Source organism: Pectinophora gossypiella, chromosome 4 (genome assembly GCF_024362695.1).
Source record: "Pectinophora gossypiella chromosome 4, ilPecGoss1.1, whole genome shotgun sequence".
Lineage (NCBI taxonomy): Eukaryota > Metazoa > Arthropoda > Insecta > Lepidoptera > Gelechiidae > Pectinophora > Pectinophora gossypiella.
Genome location: NC_065407.1, coordinates 3,672,119 through 3,691,944, shown reverse-complemented (window position 1 = coordinate 3,691,944; position 19,826 = coordinate 3,672,119). Strand labels below are relative to the sequence as shown.

Sequence of the window (19,826 nt, the reverse complement as noted above, 5' to 3'; positions counted from 1 at the left end):
AAGTAGTATTTCCATATATACGCGGCCTGAAATGGGCTGTTTCGGGGACTTGAACTGGTTGCTGTCGAACTTATTATCACGTTTTCTTGATTAAAATTCATAAATAAGTCAAATAGAAAAAAGATTTTATTTAGTTTTAGATCTGTCATGATGTCTGTGATGTTTGTTTATTATACATAAGAATTTCAAAATTTATCTTATTTTTTTTCCCAAAGGGCAAGGCAAAGGGAACTATGAACATACAGCCATGTCTTGTGTTTTTTTTTCTTGATGATGATTAATGAAATGATAAAACCTAAGCCCCCACCCTCGGAGCAGACTCCTACTTCGAACCCCAAACGAAGTAAGCGGCTTGTTGGCGCAAAGCGAAAAGAGATAGGTACACTTTGTTTATTGAATATTCCGATTTAATAATACTATCGGGAATGTTTTCCGACTAATGTGATCATTAACCACAAAACACCACTTCGTATTGATTATTTAGATTATTCAATGAAGAAAGCAACCTTCCCGTTCCCGGTCCCACCAAAAAGTCCGCGGCAAAGAGAATATAAATAAATCTGTATGTTGGATGGAAAAACAATTAATTATAAATGACTACTATTTAGGCCGACAAATGCAACAACTTCTTTTTTGATTTGGTTTTCCCCGAAGGGTAAGGCAAAGGGGACTATGCCCATACAGCCATTTCATTTTATGTATTGATTTTTTATTATAATATATGTCCTCTTTTAAAACACGGTATTTACCCATTATTTAAAAATGTTTAAATAAGATACGTTATTACAAAAATATTTTTCCAATATTCCTTTTCTCAGATTGTAGTATTTTTAGTTTTTTATTTATATTTATTCTCTTCATACAAAATCTCTTTATAAATTGTCACTGACATTCTATTACACTTGTCAAGTAGTCAAAGCCTTTAGAAAAAAAAATCTATCACGCACACAAACTAACATTGACACCTCTACACGCTCAGCAAATACACTGTAATCTGCACCACTACAAATGTAGAATTGATCAAAATTGAGGGTCTGAAATATGGTACTTCTCGTATTCGGACCCTAAATTTTTGTTAGTTTGCGAAAATAATACACCAAAATATTACTATTTATCGGTTTTATAACAATATTCCTCTATCCGTTTTCCTGTAGCACTGCATCAACTTTTGTATGGAAAACGAATCACCTTAAGGCGACAGTTTCCGCAAATTTGAGTCGTGGCGCGTTTTTGGTGACAATTATTTTCCCTTTTCAATCAATGTTATGGTTTAGTGACGTCAGCGGGGATGCTCCCCGAGGGAAAACATTCAAATTCTGAATTCACCATTAGAAGACTGGGCCCCTAATTCACACAGAAGCATTCCGTGGGCGGGATTTTTTTTATTATGTTATTCTATTCTATTTTCTTTGTTTTTGGCTGCATCGTTCAGAAACGATGATTCTGCCAACGTCAAGGTTCAAGAGAAAATACTAAACATTAAATTATTATGTTATGTTTTTGTCGCTATAAAAAATCTAATCGAATGCCTAACTTTAGAAGATAGTGGTGGTGATTCCTGTACACACCATCTAATTTTATTAAAAGTTATTACCCCTGTCATTTTCTTATCCACCGAAAAGGAAAGGGACGGGTAATGGACAGACATAAAATTTATGGAACACACGTTAATAATAGGTAGGAATTTTAAAAACCCGCGCAAATTTATATTTTGGCCAATAACCCGAGAGAATTATGTTGACACACGGGCTGTATACCAGTGAGATGCCTATTTTATTCGGCCGGGTTATTCATTAATTTTAATATTACCAGTTGTCAATCATCCGTCCCTTTCCTTTTCTGCGGATAAGAAAGTGACGGGTATAACTTAAAATTAGGTGTCTGCAGTAATCGGGGCCAGTACCTATATAAAATAGCGATTAAAGTTTGTACACAAATCATATCTAAGTGTAGTAAGTTGTTCACTTGAAACTGTTGAAGTACAACTGCATGTTAGTTGGACAACATTTCATCTAAGTTTGCACTATCACTTACTACTAAAGTAACTTGCTCTGAAATGAAGTTAACAAACTTATGAATAGAATACGTATTGCAAGTTGTTGTTTTAGTTGATATTATTAAATTTGCTTGCGATAACTAATTGGGGAGCGCTGAGGATTCTCACCCAAAGTTCATCATGTCCATCTAGGACTTTGTATTAAACGTAGATGCAGTCGTCCTGTGATTATATCTAGCTCTGGTCACCCCTCCAGGGATCACGAGTGTGATTTTTGTGCATGTGTGTAATATAGTAAGTGGAAGTAGTGGAGTAAGTGGGTGTAAGTGTTAGTGTTAGAAGAGAAATTCCTAGGCGTACATGCCGCGATCAGATCCAAAATGTCTTAAAGAAAGTCCAATAGGGCTAACATGCGAACGTGATAAAATTTATCGGGGCAAAATTCAAAATGCAAAAATATCTTTATTCAGTTGGTAACATAGTTACACTTTGAATCGTCAATTTTTACATAACGAACGTCTCATCCGCCTAAAACTACTGCAGCTTCTCACAACCTGTATAGCCGGGGAAAAGAAGCTGCAAGAAAAACCTCGGCACAGGGCCTTAGAGGTTCTATAAAAAAAATAAACATACAATATTTTTATACAATTGAGTAAGTTAGCTGCCTAATACAGGCAGACATTTATTGGATATAATATATTTTCAAAAACGTCATTTCACATTAACTACTTGGCCGAACAAATGGGGAGCGCTGAGGGCTCTCATCCGGTGCATAGAAACAGGAAGTTACACTAACTTTTTAAGTTACGTTAAGTCAGTTAAACTATTATAACGTTATCACGTTTCATGAAGTATCGTAACAAATGAGCAAATAAATAATTTTGTTTTTTTTTTTAATTTGAAAAATTTTATCCTATGTGTATGCACCTTTGGACAACGACAGACTACAAAGTTGAAAGTGTCACCAGTCCCTGAGTAATTTCCATGCAGAGTAGAGTTATTAATAGATCACTTGATATGTATCTATGACCTTTACGTCAAGGCAGTCAAGTTCATAATGGCTTCGCTTGCCTGAGAACGTTGATACCAGTGCTCTTTTATAAAACTACGATTAAGGGATTCATATATTTACTTACGTTCACAAATATATATAACCATCATGAAGTTTAGAACCGTATCGCGTTAATTTATTTGACAAACTGAATTTGAAGTCTCATTCAATAGCGAACATGTTAAATTGACATGGTTCTAAATTGTTACGTGATAGATAGAAAAGACAATGTGAGTACGTTTTCATAGATAGTATTGCAATATTGCTTTTTAGATCAATTACAACAGTGTGGCCTTTCTAGACCCACTTGTTATCTAGACTAATATTATAAATGCGAAAGTGTATGGGTGTGTCTGCCTGTTTGTTTGTCCATCTTTCACAGCAAAACGGAGCGACGAATTGACGTGTTTTTTTAATTAAGTAGATATAATTGAAGCCGTTGGTCCCGGTTACTACTTACTGATGTTAGTACGTAGTCGTTACATGAGCCGTGTCAAGGGCCTTTGGCGGCTCAATAGTAGCTTTGACGACAGGGTTGATGAGGTTGGTAATCCACCTCACAACCCACACGATAGAAGATTGAAGGGATGGAGAGTGACATAAGCTACTTTTTGTCTCTTTCAAAGCCCTCACTTCCCTAAAAAGCGGGGTGGATGTTTGTTTGGAGCATTCCACAATTTTTAAGGTAGAAAGATAAAAATTGGTATGCGGACTATTTGTGACTAAGAAAAATATGGTATATCATTTTTTTATTGGAAATCTGCCCCCAACCCCTTCAAAAAGCAGGTGGAATTTTATATAGGACATTTTGCAATTTTCAAGGTAGAAAGCTAATTTGTATGTTGGGAAAGGATAACCGTGTTACCCCTGATGATGTAATAAGCAAGTAAAATATTTATTGCCTCTACAAATAACATAATTTTATTTTTATTCATAATGATTTATAACATGAACATTACTAGCATGACGGATGGAAATGATCCAAAAGAAGTCGCGGCAGACAACGCCAGTAGACATTTCACCTAAATAAAAAACCATCTCATTCAAAATACCTACAACAAGGACAAAGCTCTTAAAAGTCTCCAGGGAAAATCTTCATAATACGTTGAAGAAAAAAATCAAAAGATGCCGGAATAATAGATTGTCCTCGACAGATGCTCGTGGATGAGATGTTTGCGCCATTTCGAGCGCCTGTAAGTTGGAGGCCAACTTTTTAATCGTCTCAGTGGCCTTTATAGTCTTCTTCTTCTATCGTGTGGGTTGTTAGGTGGCTTACCAACCCCATTAACCCTGGTGTCAGGGTTACTATTGAGCCGCCAAAGGCCCCTGACATGGCTCATGTAACGTCTACTTACTTACATCAGTAAGTAGTATCCGGGACCAACGGCTTAACTTGCCTTCGAAAGCACGGATCATCTTACTTTTTGGACAATCGGGTGATCAGCCTGTAATGTTCTAGCCAAACTAGGGATCACAAAGTGATTTTTGTGATATGTCCCCACCGGGATTCGAACCCGGATCGTGAGCGCAACGCTCAACCACTGGACCACGGAGGCCGTTAAAAATACTTTACTATACCTACATAAATCACTACTAACATCATCGTGATCTTCATGGAAACAATAGGCCTCCTGTTCACGCCATATTTTCTGGTCCCGATCGTGAGCCCAATGCTCAACCACTGGAACATGTATAGTATAGTATTTATTATTATTATTATTTGTATAGTATTTACGACATTCAATGTTTTTACACTCTACCATAAAATAAAGAATAATACTACGTATAGCACGGTAACTCTTCGCCCCGCACCAATTCGTATCGGACGCCGACTTCACCCCCTCGGGTCTTAGCAGCAAGGGTGAGAGCGCGCGTACTGTGTCTCGCTCACATTTACGCGTAAGGACGGCTTTCCACTGACGCGGAGATGGGCGGAGAAGAGCGGAGATGTGCGGATTTGACTAATCACAGCGTTCGGGAGAGCAAAAACCGAAGACGCTCTGTCACTCTCTCCCTCACGGTGATTGGTCGATTCCTGCACCTCTCCGCTCATCTCCGCACAGCTCCGCGTCAATAGAAACGCAGCCTTAGGCGGCACACGGTTAGAATGAAGTTTTGTACTGATGGAGTATCCAGGGTGTGACTCTACAACAGAATCATTTTTATTTATATGCGCAGTCGACTTTGATATACATGAAAATTAACTAGACGCTTCACTCCTCGACGTGATTCAACTATTATGATATTTATTCTTATTATTATTATTTGTATGTCATTTCCATATCTAGTTCTAAATTTAAAAAATCTATTATTCAAGCCCTGAGCTGATTTATTTTTTGTTTAATTTATAATATAACCTTTTTCAACTCACTAGACGACATTGTAAACTAATACGTGTATAATGTGGTTGATTGTACTTGTTCTTATGTGAAAATATCCTACACCTATTGTTAATATATCATGTATAATTATTTATGAAAATAAATAAATAAATATCTCTATGAAGTCCGGCCGAAGCCAACACGTAGAGACAATTCAATCTAAAGGTGTGACACCAACCGGCGATTATCCCTGTATGCACAATGGGAGTGCAAAGACAATACAAGGTTCGTGTAGGACTAGATGGAGGGCAGAGAAGATGACTCTGTCCCCCCTGGGGCCGGGTTAATGGTCTTGTGTGAAACCAATACCAAAAGCAGAACGTAACAATTCATATTATACTGTTAAGCGCCGCCTCTCTGTTTCGTGGTATCCGTCGACCAAGAAGGACGTATTTGTGAAGCAGCGTGGTATTTTGTAAATTATTTCTTTTCTCTATTTCGTTAATTTAATTTCAGGAATAAACGTGTTATTTTAAAAAATAACTTTCACTTCTGATTCCTAAAAATACATTTATATTTTATGGACCAAGTACAGACCATAGCTGTGTATGTAAATGCTGTTTCGTTTCAGTCGGAAGCAGACGTATTAGAATCCCATCAATTATTTTGTTGAACCGGATCCGTATTATTCTTGTACAAGCTTTCATTAGCTTAGTTGAGGATCAAACAGAGTTTCCCTAATCCCCTTAGCTAGCTAGTATTTGATCTGCAAATACTTCATCTATTTTTCTTAGACTATGCCTAATATTATTTATTAACTTTGAATGTTCAAAGTAGTACATTACTTGAGCATTTTCTTATTATATATTTTTTTTATTGTTCCACATTGTAAGTAACTATTTTTACGTAGGTACATAATTATAATTATATCATTATAATTATACAGTAGCTCTGATTCCCGCTGACATCTCCTAGTTTTATTTTAAGATATACCCGTCCTTTTCTTATCCGCCGAAAAGGAAAGGGACGGATAATTGACAACTGTTAATTTTAAAATGAATGTGCGAATGAAAAAATAACCCGGGCAAATCAGGCATCTCGCTGACATGCAACCCGTTTGACGTGTGTTGTCAACTGAATTCTGTCTGGTTATAGACTAGTGTAAAATTTTAAGAGGGTTGTTTACATTTCTGCCTAAAATTGGCGTGTGTTCCATAGATATTATGCCTGTCCATTGTCCGTCCCTTTTCTTTTCGGCGGATAAGAAAATGACAGGTACTTAAAATTAGACGGTATGTACTGGAATCAGTACCATAATAATGTATTTCCAATTAGGCTAGTCAAGAGGTACCACCACCACCATCGCTGCCGTCACCTATCGTTGGTCTAACAGAAATCTCGATAGGGCTTGTGTACTGAGAGACCCCTCACACGTCGTCGTCGTGCCAGCGCGGACGCTGCACGTGGACGCCACGGCGACGCGACGCCAGCGCTGGCCGGCTGCCGAACGCCTAGCATGCGCGGCGCTGGCGTTGGGGAAAGAAGACGCTTGTGTGGGGGGGTCTCTTACTTTTAGTTGCAATGAATGTACTCTCTGTCCGATTGGAAACAATAATTGCTTATGTCTATTTCACCACGAGTTAATTAACTCGTGTACTCGTCCCACTCGCGTCAGACAGAATACCGACGGAAGACAAGAAGGAAACCACTGCTTTATTTCTCCTTAAAAAAGTAACCGACGAGAGCGTATCTTTGAGCGTAGCGTATCTTAAATTAACGATAAAGACACTACCTAACACTGTAGGATAACATTTAAATTTCGCATAGCCATAGCACCAACCAAAGACTTCATACAAAAATGTCGTTTTTGCTGTATACCTTACCCTATACCGTCTTTCTCTGCGTGTTTCCAAGCGAGACAACAGTCCGCGCGCGCTTCCTTGCTCTTTAACGGCTTACGGCTTCAATAGACTAAAGTGCCCTCCATCGCGGGGGTGAGGTAAATTCAAGCTCGCTCCAAGCTCGTATTGGTGAGGGGCGGAGTGTGTTTCGTAAGATCTACTCTGAACCGGCGTGCGTGTATGAAACGATTGATGAATGTGTAGCAAGAGAAGTATGTCAAGATCGAAGCAAATGGAATTCCATAGTCTGCTTGCCCCGGTGGGAAATAGGCGTGAGTTTAGGTATATGTATGTTTGTATGGCAAAAAAATATCCTGCGTAGATCATATATCCAGTTTAAACTCCCTCAACCAAGTCTGCTGCATCCGTCACACAATGCAGCTCGGCTATGCCACCTGGGAACCGGTGTAGGAGGCATTCGTTCACAATGTGAGTTAGGGTTTGATCCGGCTGACCGCATTCACAGTATGGCCATAGAATAAGGAATAATACTCCGTATAGAACGGCAACTCTCCGCTCCCCACCAGCGTCTGTGCTAGGTTTACCTCGACCCGTCACTGTTTTTTTAAGTCAAGTGTAAGGCCTATTTATTTATATCGTGAACCTTCATTGTGCAAAATTTCTTTTTTATGATTTGTAAATAAATAAATTTTAGCTGATTATTATAAAAGCATCTTTCGTAAGTAGTACTACCTACCTAAGTAATGATGGTTAAATTACGTATTGTAATTGGCAGCCCTCAGACGTCACATACACAATTGCGCGTGTTGCTTATGTCAATGTGTAGTGTCTGTGTAAAATAAGGTTAAAACACATAATAACGGGTTCTTACCGCGTTTAAATGGGATGACAGTCATCCCGTGATCATGGCACTTGCAACAGTGTCGAAATATCGGGAGTCTCATATCCCCATTTAAACGCGGTAAGAACCCGTTATGTGTTTTAATTATGATAATAACCGCGTAAACTTAAAACAATGTATAAAATAAGGTTGTTTGTATGAAGAGTCCGGGGTGTGGTATGGCGTCTCCTTTGAGCCCCATTTATGTAGGTGTTTCATATCCCTTCATCTATCGTAGATGATTGTTGGAGCACTTGTGAGTCTACGGGTTCCCGCAGCGCCGCCGATGGCTATAGAGCCCTATAGCAGCGCGGCATTTCTTGCCACATCGTTCGCACACAAAACGCAATACGTACCCCTTATCCCTTCCCCCCCCCCCTTACGCCCTGTACGTACGTACGTTCTATACGTAGTATTATTGATTATTGTATAGCGATGGGCTTCTATAGATGATATATTATTTTTATTCAACCTGTCCGTACGTCGACATTATATTAATACGAGTTTCCCACAGAACAGTCATGATTGCTTAATTAAGTAAATTGCGCTAACCGAACCGTGTCAAATGAGACCGGACTGATACTGTCAGCATACCAATGGCATATTATTACTTCGCTCATCGTGGATAAAATATAGCATCATGCATATGACCCTGAAGATGAGGCGAGTGTCAGTTTTTCTTGTCATTGTCATTCTTGTCTTCGGTTTGTCAGTGACTGCTGTCGGTATTGTAAAATTATGAGATTAAACGAACTTACCTGTAAGTGAAGTTCTATCTCAATTATACGAAGCTCCTTGTTCGAGAGGTTTTAAACAGTGTAGTCTACGTCTTATGCTCCAGCATCGTCACAATTTTCAAAGCTCATATCCAAAGCTAAAAAAAAAAAAGTTAGTTTCCCGCTTCCTGAACGCAGCTGTCAACTAATGTCATTATGTTTAAAGCATGTTTCATGGACAACTCCATCACCTGTGGAAGCTTTAGGGCGGGATATTAAAATTGAAGGGAGGGAGTCCTCTCGAACAAGGAGCTTCGTATAATTGAGATAGAACTTCACTTACAGGTAAGTTCGTTTAATCTCATAATTATACTCGCTCCTTGTTCGAGAGGTTTTAAACAGTGTAGATGTTCAAAGTTTAGTTGGGAATGAAACATTTAAATTGAAGCGAGTACCAATAATATGATTATTCATTAATGAATAAAGTACATTGTTATCACGAAAGCTAATTAAGCTGCCCATGACTTTAATCCCAATAAAGGCAGTGAGAGGCACAGCCGTCGCCTGATAAACTCAGCGCGGCGTTCCACCAAACGTTTTGATATTATCATGTAAAAAACAATAAGAATAATAACTGTTCGCTAAACAAGTTTCACCAGTTCTCAAGAATGGAATCGATATTATGTATGTTATATATAATATATGGTTATACTATACTGTACTAGAATAGATACATAGTTCTAAATAATTAAGTTGAAGTTGAGCAAGTACATTAAATACCTATTTCACATTACTATCAATTTCACAACAAAAGAACTACACAAGAACAAATTTCTGAATGAGCTCAACATCAAGATTGGCTATAAGAGCCTCACAGGGACCTCACCATAGAGCACATTTCCGAAGCTCTTGAACAACAACGATAGTTATAGTCGAAAGGACTGTGAGACTTCATCATATAGTATAACACTCATTTTTCATTGGCATACCAAGGGCTACAATAATTATCAAAGTTACACATTATTTGTTTACTTACATAAAAGAAGAAGAAATACATAAAGAAGAACGGGTAATGACGAGGGCACCCAGACACAAGATTGATTGTAACATCCTGTGCTAAGTTGGCAATTGTTGTCGACATTGAGTAGTTAAATGAATCCTAAGACAACATGTCAAATTGATTAGAGAAAATACAAATATAAGTGCAAGTAAGAATTTCGATACATTTATTCAAATGACCTTTTTCATTAAAATATTCAGAACCACTGAACTAAACTTTCCTCTTTATTATAAGATATTGTTAAATGAGGCTGAAAGTATAAAGAGGGGAAGTGCATTTACATTATGTACTTGTGTGATAATTATCTTCGTAATAATTAAGATTTTGTTTTTATTAAAATAGATTACCTGAGCCCAAGTTATTGTGTATTACCTAATATCGACCATATGGGCTTGGTAATAATATTTAGTATATTTTTTTTTGTGGTAATAATAAATATAACTTGTTGTGGATTTTTTTCCTATTCCTCTATGCAACCTTTCACCCACCAATCAGATGATAGAACAACGTACACACAACACATTAACACACGTAACATTGTTTACGCAGCTATCTCTTTAGTGTAATAATTATTGAATTTGTTTTTAGGACAGTAATAGTAACGTCCTATTATTTACTGGAAAAAATAAATAAATGAATAAAACATATTTTACCCTTAGGTGTGCAGTTACATATAAGGATAACATTAATTTATTAATTATCGGTCGTGTAGGTATATTATCATCGTTCGTAAAAATCATCTTTTCCTTTAACCTAACTTAACATGATCCTGTTGTTTGCACAGGGATTCACTTCTCGTACCCATCCTGAAGATTTAATATGTCAGGTTATTTAGTGAAGGGACCTGCCTGATTTACGTTACAACACTAACCGAAAAATAAGATAAACATATATTTATCATGAAAATATTATTGTTGCTTCTCCACTGCAGTTTGGTTCCGATTGATTAAGTGGAGGGACATTATTGTTGTAATTTTTATATTAATTGTAAACTGTGTTTTGGGCTGATCAGCAACAACATAATAAATCTACAACAACATAATTTAGAGAAAACGCTAATGGTGATGTAAATAATGAACTATTTTTCCTTCCTTTTCACCTATGAGTTAATAATAAAAAGGGCAACTATTCTATCTAACCGAACTAGGTATCAATATTTTACAATTTCGAATGTAATACTTGAAGGAAATTTTCATTGAAGTTATAATATTATCAGGTAGGTACCCCAATTTATACTGAGATTAGTATTGTTATTCCTGATTAACAAAGACAGGATTTGAATCCCATGTCTTAATGATAATGCTAAAACTTTTAGTGATAGACATTCGGAATCTTTCTTTCTTTCTTTCTTGTGCAAATTTTCCCATTATAACTTTATAGGGAATTCTTCCTCCTCATGAGGTACTATTCTTAAACGGCCTTGCTGCCTGGGCCACTGTTGATACTAATGGCTGTGAGACTGCTAATACATCTGGTTGTAGCTCTGCTACTACTGCTGGCTGTAGGGCTGCTGGTACTGCTGGTTATAGCACTGCTGATCATGACTGGTTGCATCACTGCTTTTATTGCTGGCTGTGGGGCGGCCTGCTGATACTGTTCCTTGTGGGCTTTCTGTTCATGCTGTTGGCTGTGGGGCTGCCTGCTGATACTGTTGTCTCTGTTCCACAGATCCTGTTGCTATCTCGTTTAGTCACTCTTCGGGCAATGTTATTCATTATTATTTATGTGCTATTTGAATTTTATGATGTTGGTTGAAAGAATTTAATAGCAGTATTCTCTAACCATGTCTTGTGTACAGTTATCTCTTTTGAAAGTAATCTCTGACATTACATACTTTGATTTCTAGCACAGTTGAGGTTGATTAATAGAACAGAGGCTTTTAGGTTTTGAATTGTCGGTTATTTCTTCAGAATTTGTACTCTCATTATTTTATAATAATCAATTTGACATAATAGTCTATTGTTTCTCAGCATTAGTCTAATCTTGAGTTTCAACATGGGTAGGTAAGCCCTGACAATTCAATGGTTTATCTTCGATTCCTCAAGTGACAAACCAAACATGGTTATAAAAGTATAAAAAATAGTTGGTTTATGTAATAATAATAAATAATAATAATAAAAATATGTTTATTACTCTCACATCAACACGATAACTGGTAATTAACAATAAAACAAGATTAAGATACAGTGGTTGGTGAGAGAGACTGGGGTCTGTGAGAAGCGTTAGCTTGTAGTACAGAACCCCAGGCTCCCCCCTCGGATGATTAGTGTCTATAGCTACTTATTTTATGTTTATATAACACAAATTAGCAGAGATGAGATTTGATGATACATAAGACAAAATTTTTTTTTTTAAATTGTTTGTGAGTGTATGCGCGTGCGTGCGTGCGTGCGTGCGTGCGTGCGTGCGTGTGTGTGTGTGTGTGTGTGTGTGTGTGTGTGTGTGTGTGTGTGTGTGTGCGCGTGCGTGTGTGTGTATTTGCGTGGGCGTATAATAGTTTAATTATTTATTTATAATAATATATTTAGCTTCTACATTATTAATAGACTTTTACTATTGCACTGGTATAAGTAATGCTTCAGTACAATCATAGTTCAGTGACATGAGCCATGTCTTCACAATTTCTTTGCATTCATACATAGAGACTGGGTAAATTGTAATGTATTTGCTAATCCGGTTATAAAGATAGGGGCCAATTGCGTAACATTGTCTTGCGGCTAGAGCAGTCCTGACCGGGATTGTCTGAATAATTCTGTCTTTCCTACGCAAAGATGAAAACTTACGGGGATCAAATTTGGACGATGTATGGGTTCGTAAGATTACTTGTAAAATGAATAACTGCCTCACCGTCAAAACTTGACACTCAGAATATAGCAGAGTTGTTGGGTATCTGAAGTTTTTCCCACTCATTACCTTTATGATAGCCCTTTGTGACCTTTCCAGAGTTAGAAGAGTGGTTTTGTGTGTACCACCCCAGGCAGCAATGCAGTAGCTGAGAATTGACTGTGTTAGTGAATAGTATACCATTTTTAATACAGTATCTGTCGCAGCATTTCTCAACTTCTTAAATATAAAAATTAATTTCCTAGTTCGGGCACTTAGCGCCTGTATGTGTGACTTCCAAGAAAGCGTTTGGTCAATGAGAACACCAAGATACTTAACACTCTCAGTATGGATTAAAATTGGACATGAGCACATGCAGCCTTGCCGGAGGTCACACTGATGAGCCTTAATTTGAAGATTTTGCTGAGTAGGTATGTCAGTGCTAGCACCAGAAAAAGTAACGTAAGTAGTTTTATCAACATTAAGTGTAAGTAGATTCAAAGACAACCAATGCATTACCCTATTTAAAGCCACTTCTGCGCGATTTTGAACCTCTGTCCAAGAAGACCCTTCCACAATAAGTGCTGTGTCGTCTGCGTAGGTGACTGTAGAACAGTGCGGGATAGAGAGCAAGCATAGTCTATTTATATAAACTAAAAACAATGTTGGACCCAGGACACTGCCCTGTGGGACACCATATTTCAGAGAAACTGAATCACTCAGCTGACTCCCGATTTTGACACACTGACTTCGATTCGATAAATAGTCATGAAATAAATTCAAAGTGGAGCCACGGATACCAATCTCTTCCAATTTTTTTAGAAGAATGGGAACAGAGACAGCGTCAAAGGCCTTTTTCAGATCTAAGAAGATAGTGATACATTTTTTTCTTGAGTCAATATGCTTGGCTATGGTTTCCGTAAGATGTAAAACAGCATCTTCAGTGGATTTTCCTTTACAGAAGCCAAATTGATTATTGGCAATTATGTGATGTTTTTCAAGATAATTTATTAATCTGTAGTTCAGTAATTTCTCAAGAACCTTTGATAGAGTAGTAAGCACTGAAATCGGTCTATAATTGTTGACGCTGCCTCTGTTTCCAGTTTTGTAGATGGGGTGGACAATAGCCCTTTTAAAAGCATTGGGGAAAATCCCTTGTACAAAACACAAGTTAAATAAATGAGCGAGCAAAGGGACAAGAACTTGGCTAGAAGATTTTAAAGTACGACAGGAAATACCATCCCAGCCGACCGCACAATCATTACGTAGGTGCATAATGGTTCTTTCGATTTCAGCACAGTCAGTTGGTATAATGGCAAATGAGTTTTGGAAAGATGTCTGTGATGTAAATCCGTCGAGGGGAACCACAGGAGTAGCAACAAGTTGGATATTGTTGGCCAAAGATTCACCAACATTTCCAAAGAAAATATTAACAAGATTTGCAGAGTCCCGAGGGCTGTCACAGAGTTTTAGAAGTTCTGTAGGTGGGAGCTTACTTTTATTAATGTGTGTTATTTTTTTTATCACTTTCCAGGTTTCTTTAGGATTTGATTTAGTCCTGTTGAATTCATTTTCCTCATATGTCTTTTTAAGTTGTTTACCTAATTTTGAGCAGTAATTTCTATACCGAGTATATTCTGTTTTTTTTATCAGATTATCGGGATCAAGTTTAAATCTTTTATGCAATTTGTCCCTATGGCGCATACACCTAAGGAGTCCTGATGTTATCCAGGGCTTAATTATTCGTTGTCGATTTGGAATTTTTTTTGTCGTTGTATGTTTGGAAACTAGTGTAGAAATTGTAGAAATTAGTGTGTCTGCTACATGGTTAGGATTTTGAGATGCATAAAGATCAGAAAAGTCTGTACTTTCTACTTCTCTAGCAATTTCGGCATAGTTATACTGAGAACGGTATTTATATTCTTGCGATCTATTTAAGTGTAGTTCTATGGACAGAATGGTCGAGTAGTGGTCGGTTGTTGTCGATGTCAGAACTAATGACTGAGACTTATTGTCAGACTTAATTATAATATGGTCATAGCAGGTAAGACCGTGTGTAGGAAAGTAATGTGTCGAGAGGAAGCCGTTTGAAGCAAGCATGTTTAGGTAGACGTCCTTCTCGTTTGAACCATTATTACGACTTATATCTATGTTAATGTCACCTAAGATAGCTACTGACTTTATATAGGTCATGTTCGTTAGAAGATTATTCAAACTGTCTATAAAAGCATCCAAACAGGTATATGATGGCGATCTATATATAGCTACTACTGCAAGACTATTACCAAATTTACACAACATTGTATTTCCTTCCTTGAAAGGTGGATATTCAATGCTGTGTTCCACGTCACTCTTGACAAAAATGATGACACCGTCATTCTGATTTATCCATTCTTTAGAGGCATATGATAGATAGCCGTCTATAATAGGCAAATTGGTTACCTTACTGAGCCAGCACTCACTCAAGATAATTACATCTAACTCTAAGGAGACTCTTTGTAGCAAAACCAGAAGCTCATCAAAGTTTTTGTTTACACTACGAATATTCATATGAAACAGACGTATGTGTTTAGATTTGTTACTACTCAAATGGACACACTGGTCTGGAGCACACAGATAAGAATTGTTTTCAGCTAGCTCAGCAAGGTCAGCTTGAATATTTACGTGATCGAATTTTGGAAAAGTATATTTAAACGTATCGATATCATTGCGGCATCCATTTTACAATGGTTTTTTTTTGTTGGTATGTGTGAGACCTCTGGGTGACTATATATAAAAGATATTTTGTAAGAATATGATGCGTGGTAAGAAGCGTGTGATGTGTAGTAGTAAGGAGTGTGTAGGTGTGGTGTGTAGTAAGTGATAAAATCGTGTGTGTTACACACATGTAAGAGAAGTGGTTCATATCGAGGGTTGAAAGGCAAATGGGTTTAAGCGACATTTTGTGAACTTTACAGGAGAGCCATTTAAAGTTTTATTTTTTCGAAAAAAATTCATATAAAAAAAACTACTGAATCAAAAGTGTTCAAAATGCTAAGAATTATTTTGAATTAAACGTTGCACAATTTTGTATTTATTTGGTTCGAAAAACACATCAGTTATAGATTTTAGAAGTCGCTTAATACAAAATGGCTCAATTGAACTAAATTACAGTTGAAGGAAAAACGGTTGATATCCACTAGAGCCAAATATTGGCTAAAAGCAAAATGCTTTAAGAGACCTCTCACTTATTAGTTTGACTAAAGCTAAATGAGTTAAACGACTTCTTAAAAAAAGAAGACTAGAGGCAAATCAGCTTAACCTCCATAAAAGGTTATATGACAGGGAAGGAAAATATCTTAAGTGACCATCCGCTACTAATTTCAATTGTATGAAATCCAAATATTAGTAAGATCGGAAATAAAGTCGGTCCTTTAGCCGTTTTTCCTGGGAGAGATTTTAGTCGGGCAAGGCATTTACAGATATTTGTACCTTACAATATTAGGAAAAATCACGGCGGATATAATGAGTAAATCGATTTAATTAAGAAACAGGATCTAGAATATAACCATAAATATTGTTACACATGCTTAATTCGACTTTTTAAGTATATGGTAAACCGCGTATGATGGCCAACTGAATGCGGGCAATAAAAGAAACAAATAGCTTTGAAAAAGACTTAATATGCTTATACTCTGTGCTGAGTTTAATCTCACTATCACAACCTGTTTCCGATTTACTGTATGAAAAATTTAAATTCCGATTTACTGTATGAAAAATTTTATATGAAAAATTTAAGACCACGTGGCTGGATGCAAGTTCCAAGCACTGGCTCCTACTAGATGGTACGCGGTACTAGGACAGACTGCAGTGATTGCTCTCATATTAAGAGGCGGCCAGGGGTGGATAGATCAGCGACTTGTTTGATCAAAATTTCTGTTACATTTGCGCCTAAAACCTCCACTTCGAGCTGGCCATAAGATACCGTCGAAGTTGACAAACAATAACAGAACTCGATCATGCTTTTAAAGCCGAGATACGTCGGAAATCGCAGCAGACACATCTGTCGATGAGATAATATAGATGATAATAATAATAAATAGATGGTGTTCCTTTGCCGAGCATTTTTATAGCTGTGCTCTGCTCTACCGAAGTTATTGGTTGGTAAACCAGACCGCAAAACTAAGATTGGTGCGATGGTTCTAACGTGAAAATCAGCTCGTGGGGAACTACAGGCGGGCTTTTCTGTCACCATATGTCTCAAAAACAAATGCCAGGTGGAATAAGCTTGTGAAATTCAGCTCTATGCTGATTCCTATCAATCCAGTTCCGGTAGATTTTCGACAGCTTCAAGACTGTTTTCGGCCACAAACTTTGAAGAGAGTTTCAATCTACAACAAGGAAAAGACCCAACGCCTCACTGATCAGAAAGACTTATTAGCAGCGCTTTGGACACATTTTAACGATGTCTTAAATCCCAATAGTGACTTGTTTGTTACAACATATCGGTCGAGTTTCTTACAACAAGGTCGGGGGTTTCGCGGCACCCCCGACCTTTGAAGAACTTCTTACCGCGCTAAAAAGGATGACGAATACCAACACATCAAAAATACCATCTGAACTGTATAAATGCCTACACATTAATAACTGGTTATACAAACTCATCCTGAAGATATGGGAGTCAGCTGCTGGAATGATTTTAGCCTTCTTCCTCTTTGCGAGTCGATGGCGATCGATATTAAATTTTAGCCTTAACGTTATTCTATCTCGTGATGCAGAAATGGTACTTCCGGAAACCCAATGATGATTTTGTCCGGACAGAGATATGGGGGTACGGTTTTGTTATTAAACAGATTCAGGCCAAAAGGCTTGAACAACATCGGCCTTTGTTATGTGCTGCGTGAGGCTTCACGCGGCTTGTGGATTGCTCTAAAGAAAACAGATTGTCCTGAAAAGTTATGACTTATCCTGATACGACAATATCATGACGACATGATGACGACAGTTTGATTTCAGAACAGAACTTTCAGAACTTTTCAGAGCTATTCGTCGTTACCTACGGCGCGAAACAAGGCTATGTCATAACACATGGAGCCATGGTTCTTAGTCTATTTTCTTTATATATCGCTTCTGTATCACGCATAAGTGGGATAGTCTGTGGAATTGTTATTTATAGCTTAATTGAAATTAAGGCTAAAATGAATAAGATCATTTTTGATCTCTCACGTCTCACATCTATGCGTCAGTTAACCAAACTGGCCGAGGAATGGCCGATTCAATTAAGTCATACACCAGAATATTTATAGTTTTGTGCAAAACCCTTTTAAAATAACCATCCAGAGGATGCTTCGGGGATGTAGCTTCTTTCAATGTTGCTTTAAATGGCGCTGAGCTGGAGGAAGTTTCAAAATTAAAATATTTGGGTTCTCAAATATGAAATGACTCCAAAGTCATCGAAGTTGCCAGCCCGGATAACAGGTGCGGTTGCAGCCTTTGGAAAACTTAAAATATTAGTGTACAAAGTCTCAGCGGCGTACTTGATACGTAACACTTTAAATGTCTAAGGTCCATCCTTCGCATAAAGCGGCAAGATGGTTTTCCAATAACAGAAGTATTACGTCGTTCTGGCATATTCGGAATAGAAGCTCTCATCATAAAACATCACCTACGATGGTACGGTCACGTCATGCGAATGGATGACAGAAAGGTTTTCTATTTCGAGGTGTCTAGAAGGAACTGTAAACAAGGTGGACAATACCTGCGGTACAAAGACGTACTCAAGCGCAAACATGTGGCTTTCAACATGCCAACTGATAGTTGGGATGAGTGTGTCTGAACCTGGAATAGCGCGTGATATAGTCCTCGAAAATCTTAGTCCAAGACGCCAAATACGGAAAACTCAACGGAAACCTTCCTACAATTACACGGTAAACTCGGCTGGCCAGCTTGATTGTATGCCATGTTACCAGATCTTCAATTCGAAGTTCGGTTCCGCTAGCCACGTCAAAGTCTACCACAACAACGACTTGGGATAGACACAAATAGAAGTCACTATCAACGGATACGGCTTGGGTGACATGATGACACGCACACTCCCGGTCTTCCCAATCGTAATTTTTAGCTGTGTGAACCGCCCAACCAGGACCTGCCCATACTTATTTTGATATGTTGAAGTGATGCGGGCACAAGGTTTCATACAAAATTGCGATGACTGAAATGTTAACATTATTTCTTTTTTGTTTTGGAAAAACGTTTTAAGTCCTTTCAAAAGAAAATGATAGTTGTTTTATACGACAAAAAATTTAAAAAAATGTAGCATAAATAGCTGAAGTCAAATTCTATGAATATTTTCGGTAAAGGCAAAACAGTTCAAGTGCCAATTTTACTTTTAAACTGTCGAAGGCAAAACGGTTGAAGCGACAATATTTTTAAAATCTGGATTAAAGCAAAAAGATTTAAGCGCCAAATCTATTTTCGTTTCGTCTAAGGACAAATGATTTAACCGACTTATCTATAACAAAACACTGTCAGGGAAAACGCTTTAACAGACTTCAAATCATGAAAATGAAAAGACATAACAGCTTATGTGACCGACTCATATCCCGGAATACGACTGATTTGCCAGCCGCCCAGAATCTTGTGCATTTTTTTGTCGGTTGAAACACGGGTTTTTAAAAATGTACCCAAAGTGCTAATTGGTTGAAGCGCCAAAAAGTAGCTTCGATTGATCTGAAACCAAGATCAGTCGACGCGGAAAAAATCGCTGATTCCGAATATATATATAAGTCAGTTTCGCCCAAAATGTCGCTTAAACCCATTTGGCTTTCAACCCTCGATATAAGTAGTTTAACAATAGCTTATCTAAATTATCTGAAAAGCAGTAAAGTAACGATTTGCAAAAAATAATCAGGAAAACAGTACATATTTGAGAATTACTTAAATATAAATGAACTAGATCTAGTCATTCCCCAGACTTCAGTTTTATCAGATCCTCTTCATGGAGAATGCTGATTTTTGGAGAACCTTCTTTCTGCCGCAGATAAACTCTTCCATGTGCCGACCAACAGAATCTATAATTGTTGTCAGTGGCAAAGATACGGGCCAGGTAAAAAATTCTCTTTGTCTTTAATGTAAGGCT

The 19,826-nt window shown here is 37.6% G+C and overlaps 1 protein-coding gene across 3 annotated transcripts in view; it reads left to right on the top strand.

Annotated features, from left to right (window-relative positions):
- Window positions 1-19,826, top strand: part of LOC126366247 (synaptotagmin-5-like) — an 85,192-nt gene that overhangs the window by 35,984 nt on the left and 29,382 nt on the right. Inside the window, exon 1 of one of the 3 annotated variants that reach the window (XM_050009304.1) lies at window positions 3,028-3,277. The exons of the other annotated variants lie outside the window; for them this stretch is intronic. Within the exon in view, the coding sequence (XP_049865261.1) occupies window positions 3,239-3,277 (39 nt within the window). The 5' untranslated portion in view covers window positions 3,028-3,238. Of the gene's footprint in view, window positions 1-3,027; window positions 3,278-19,826 lie in introns of those variants that run through there. 3 annotated transcript variants of the gene reach the window in all.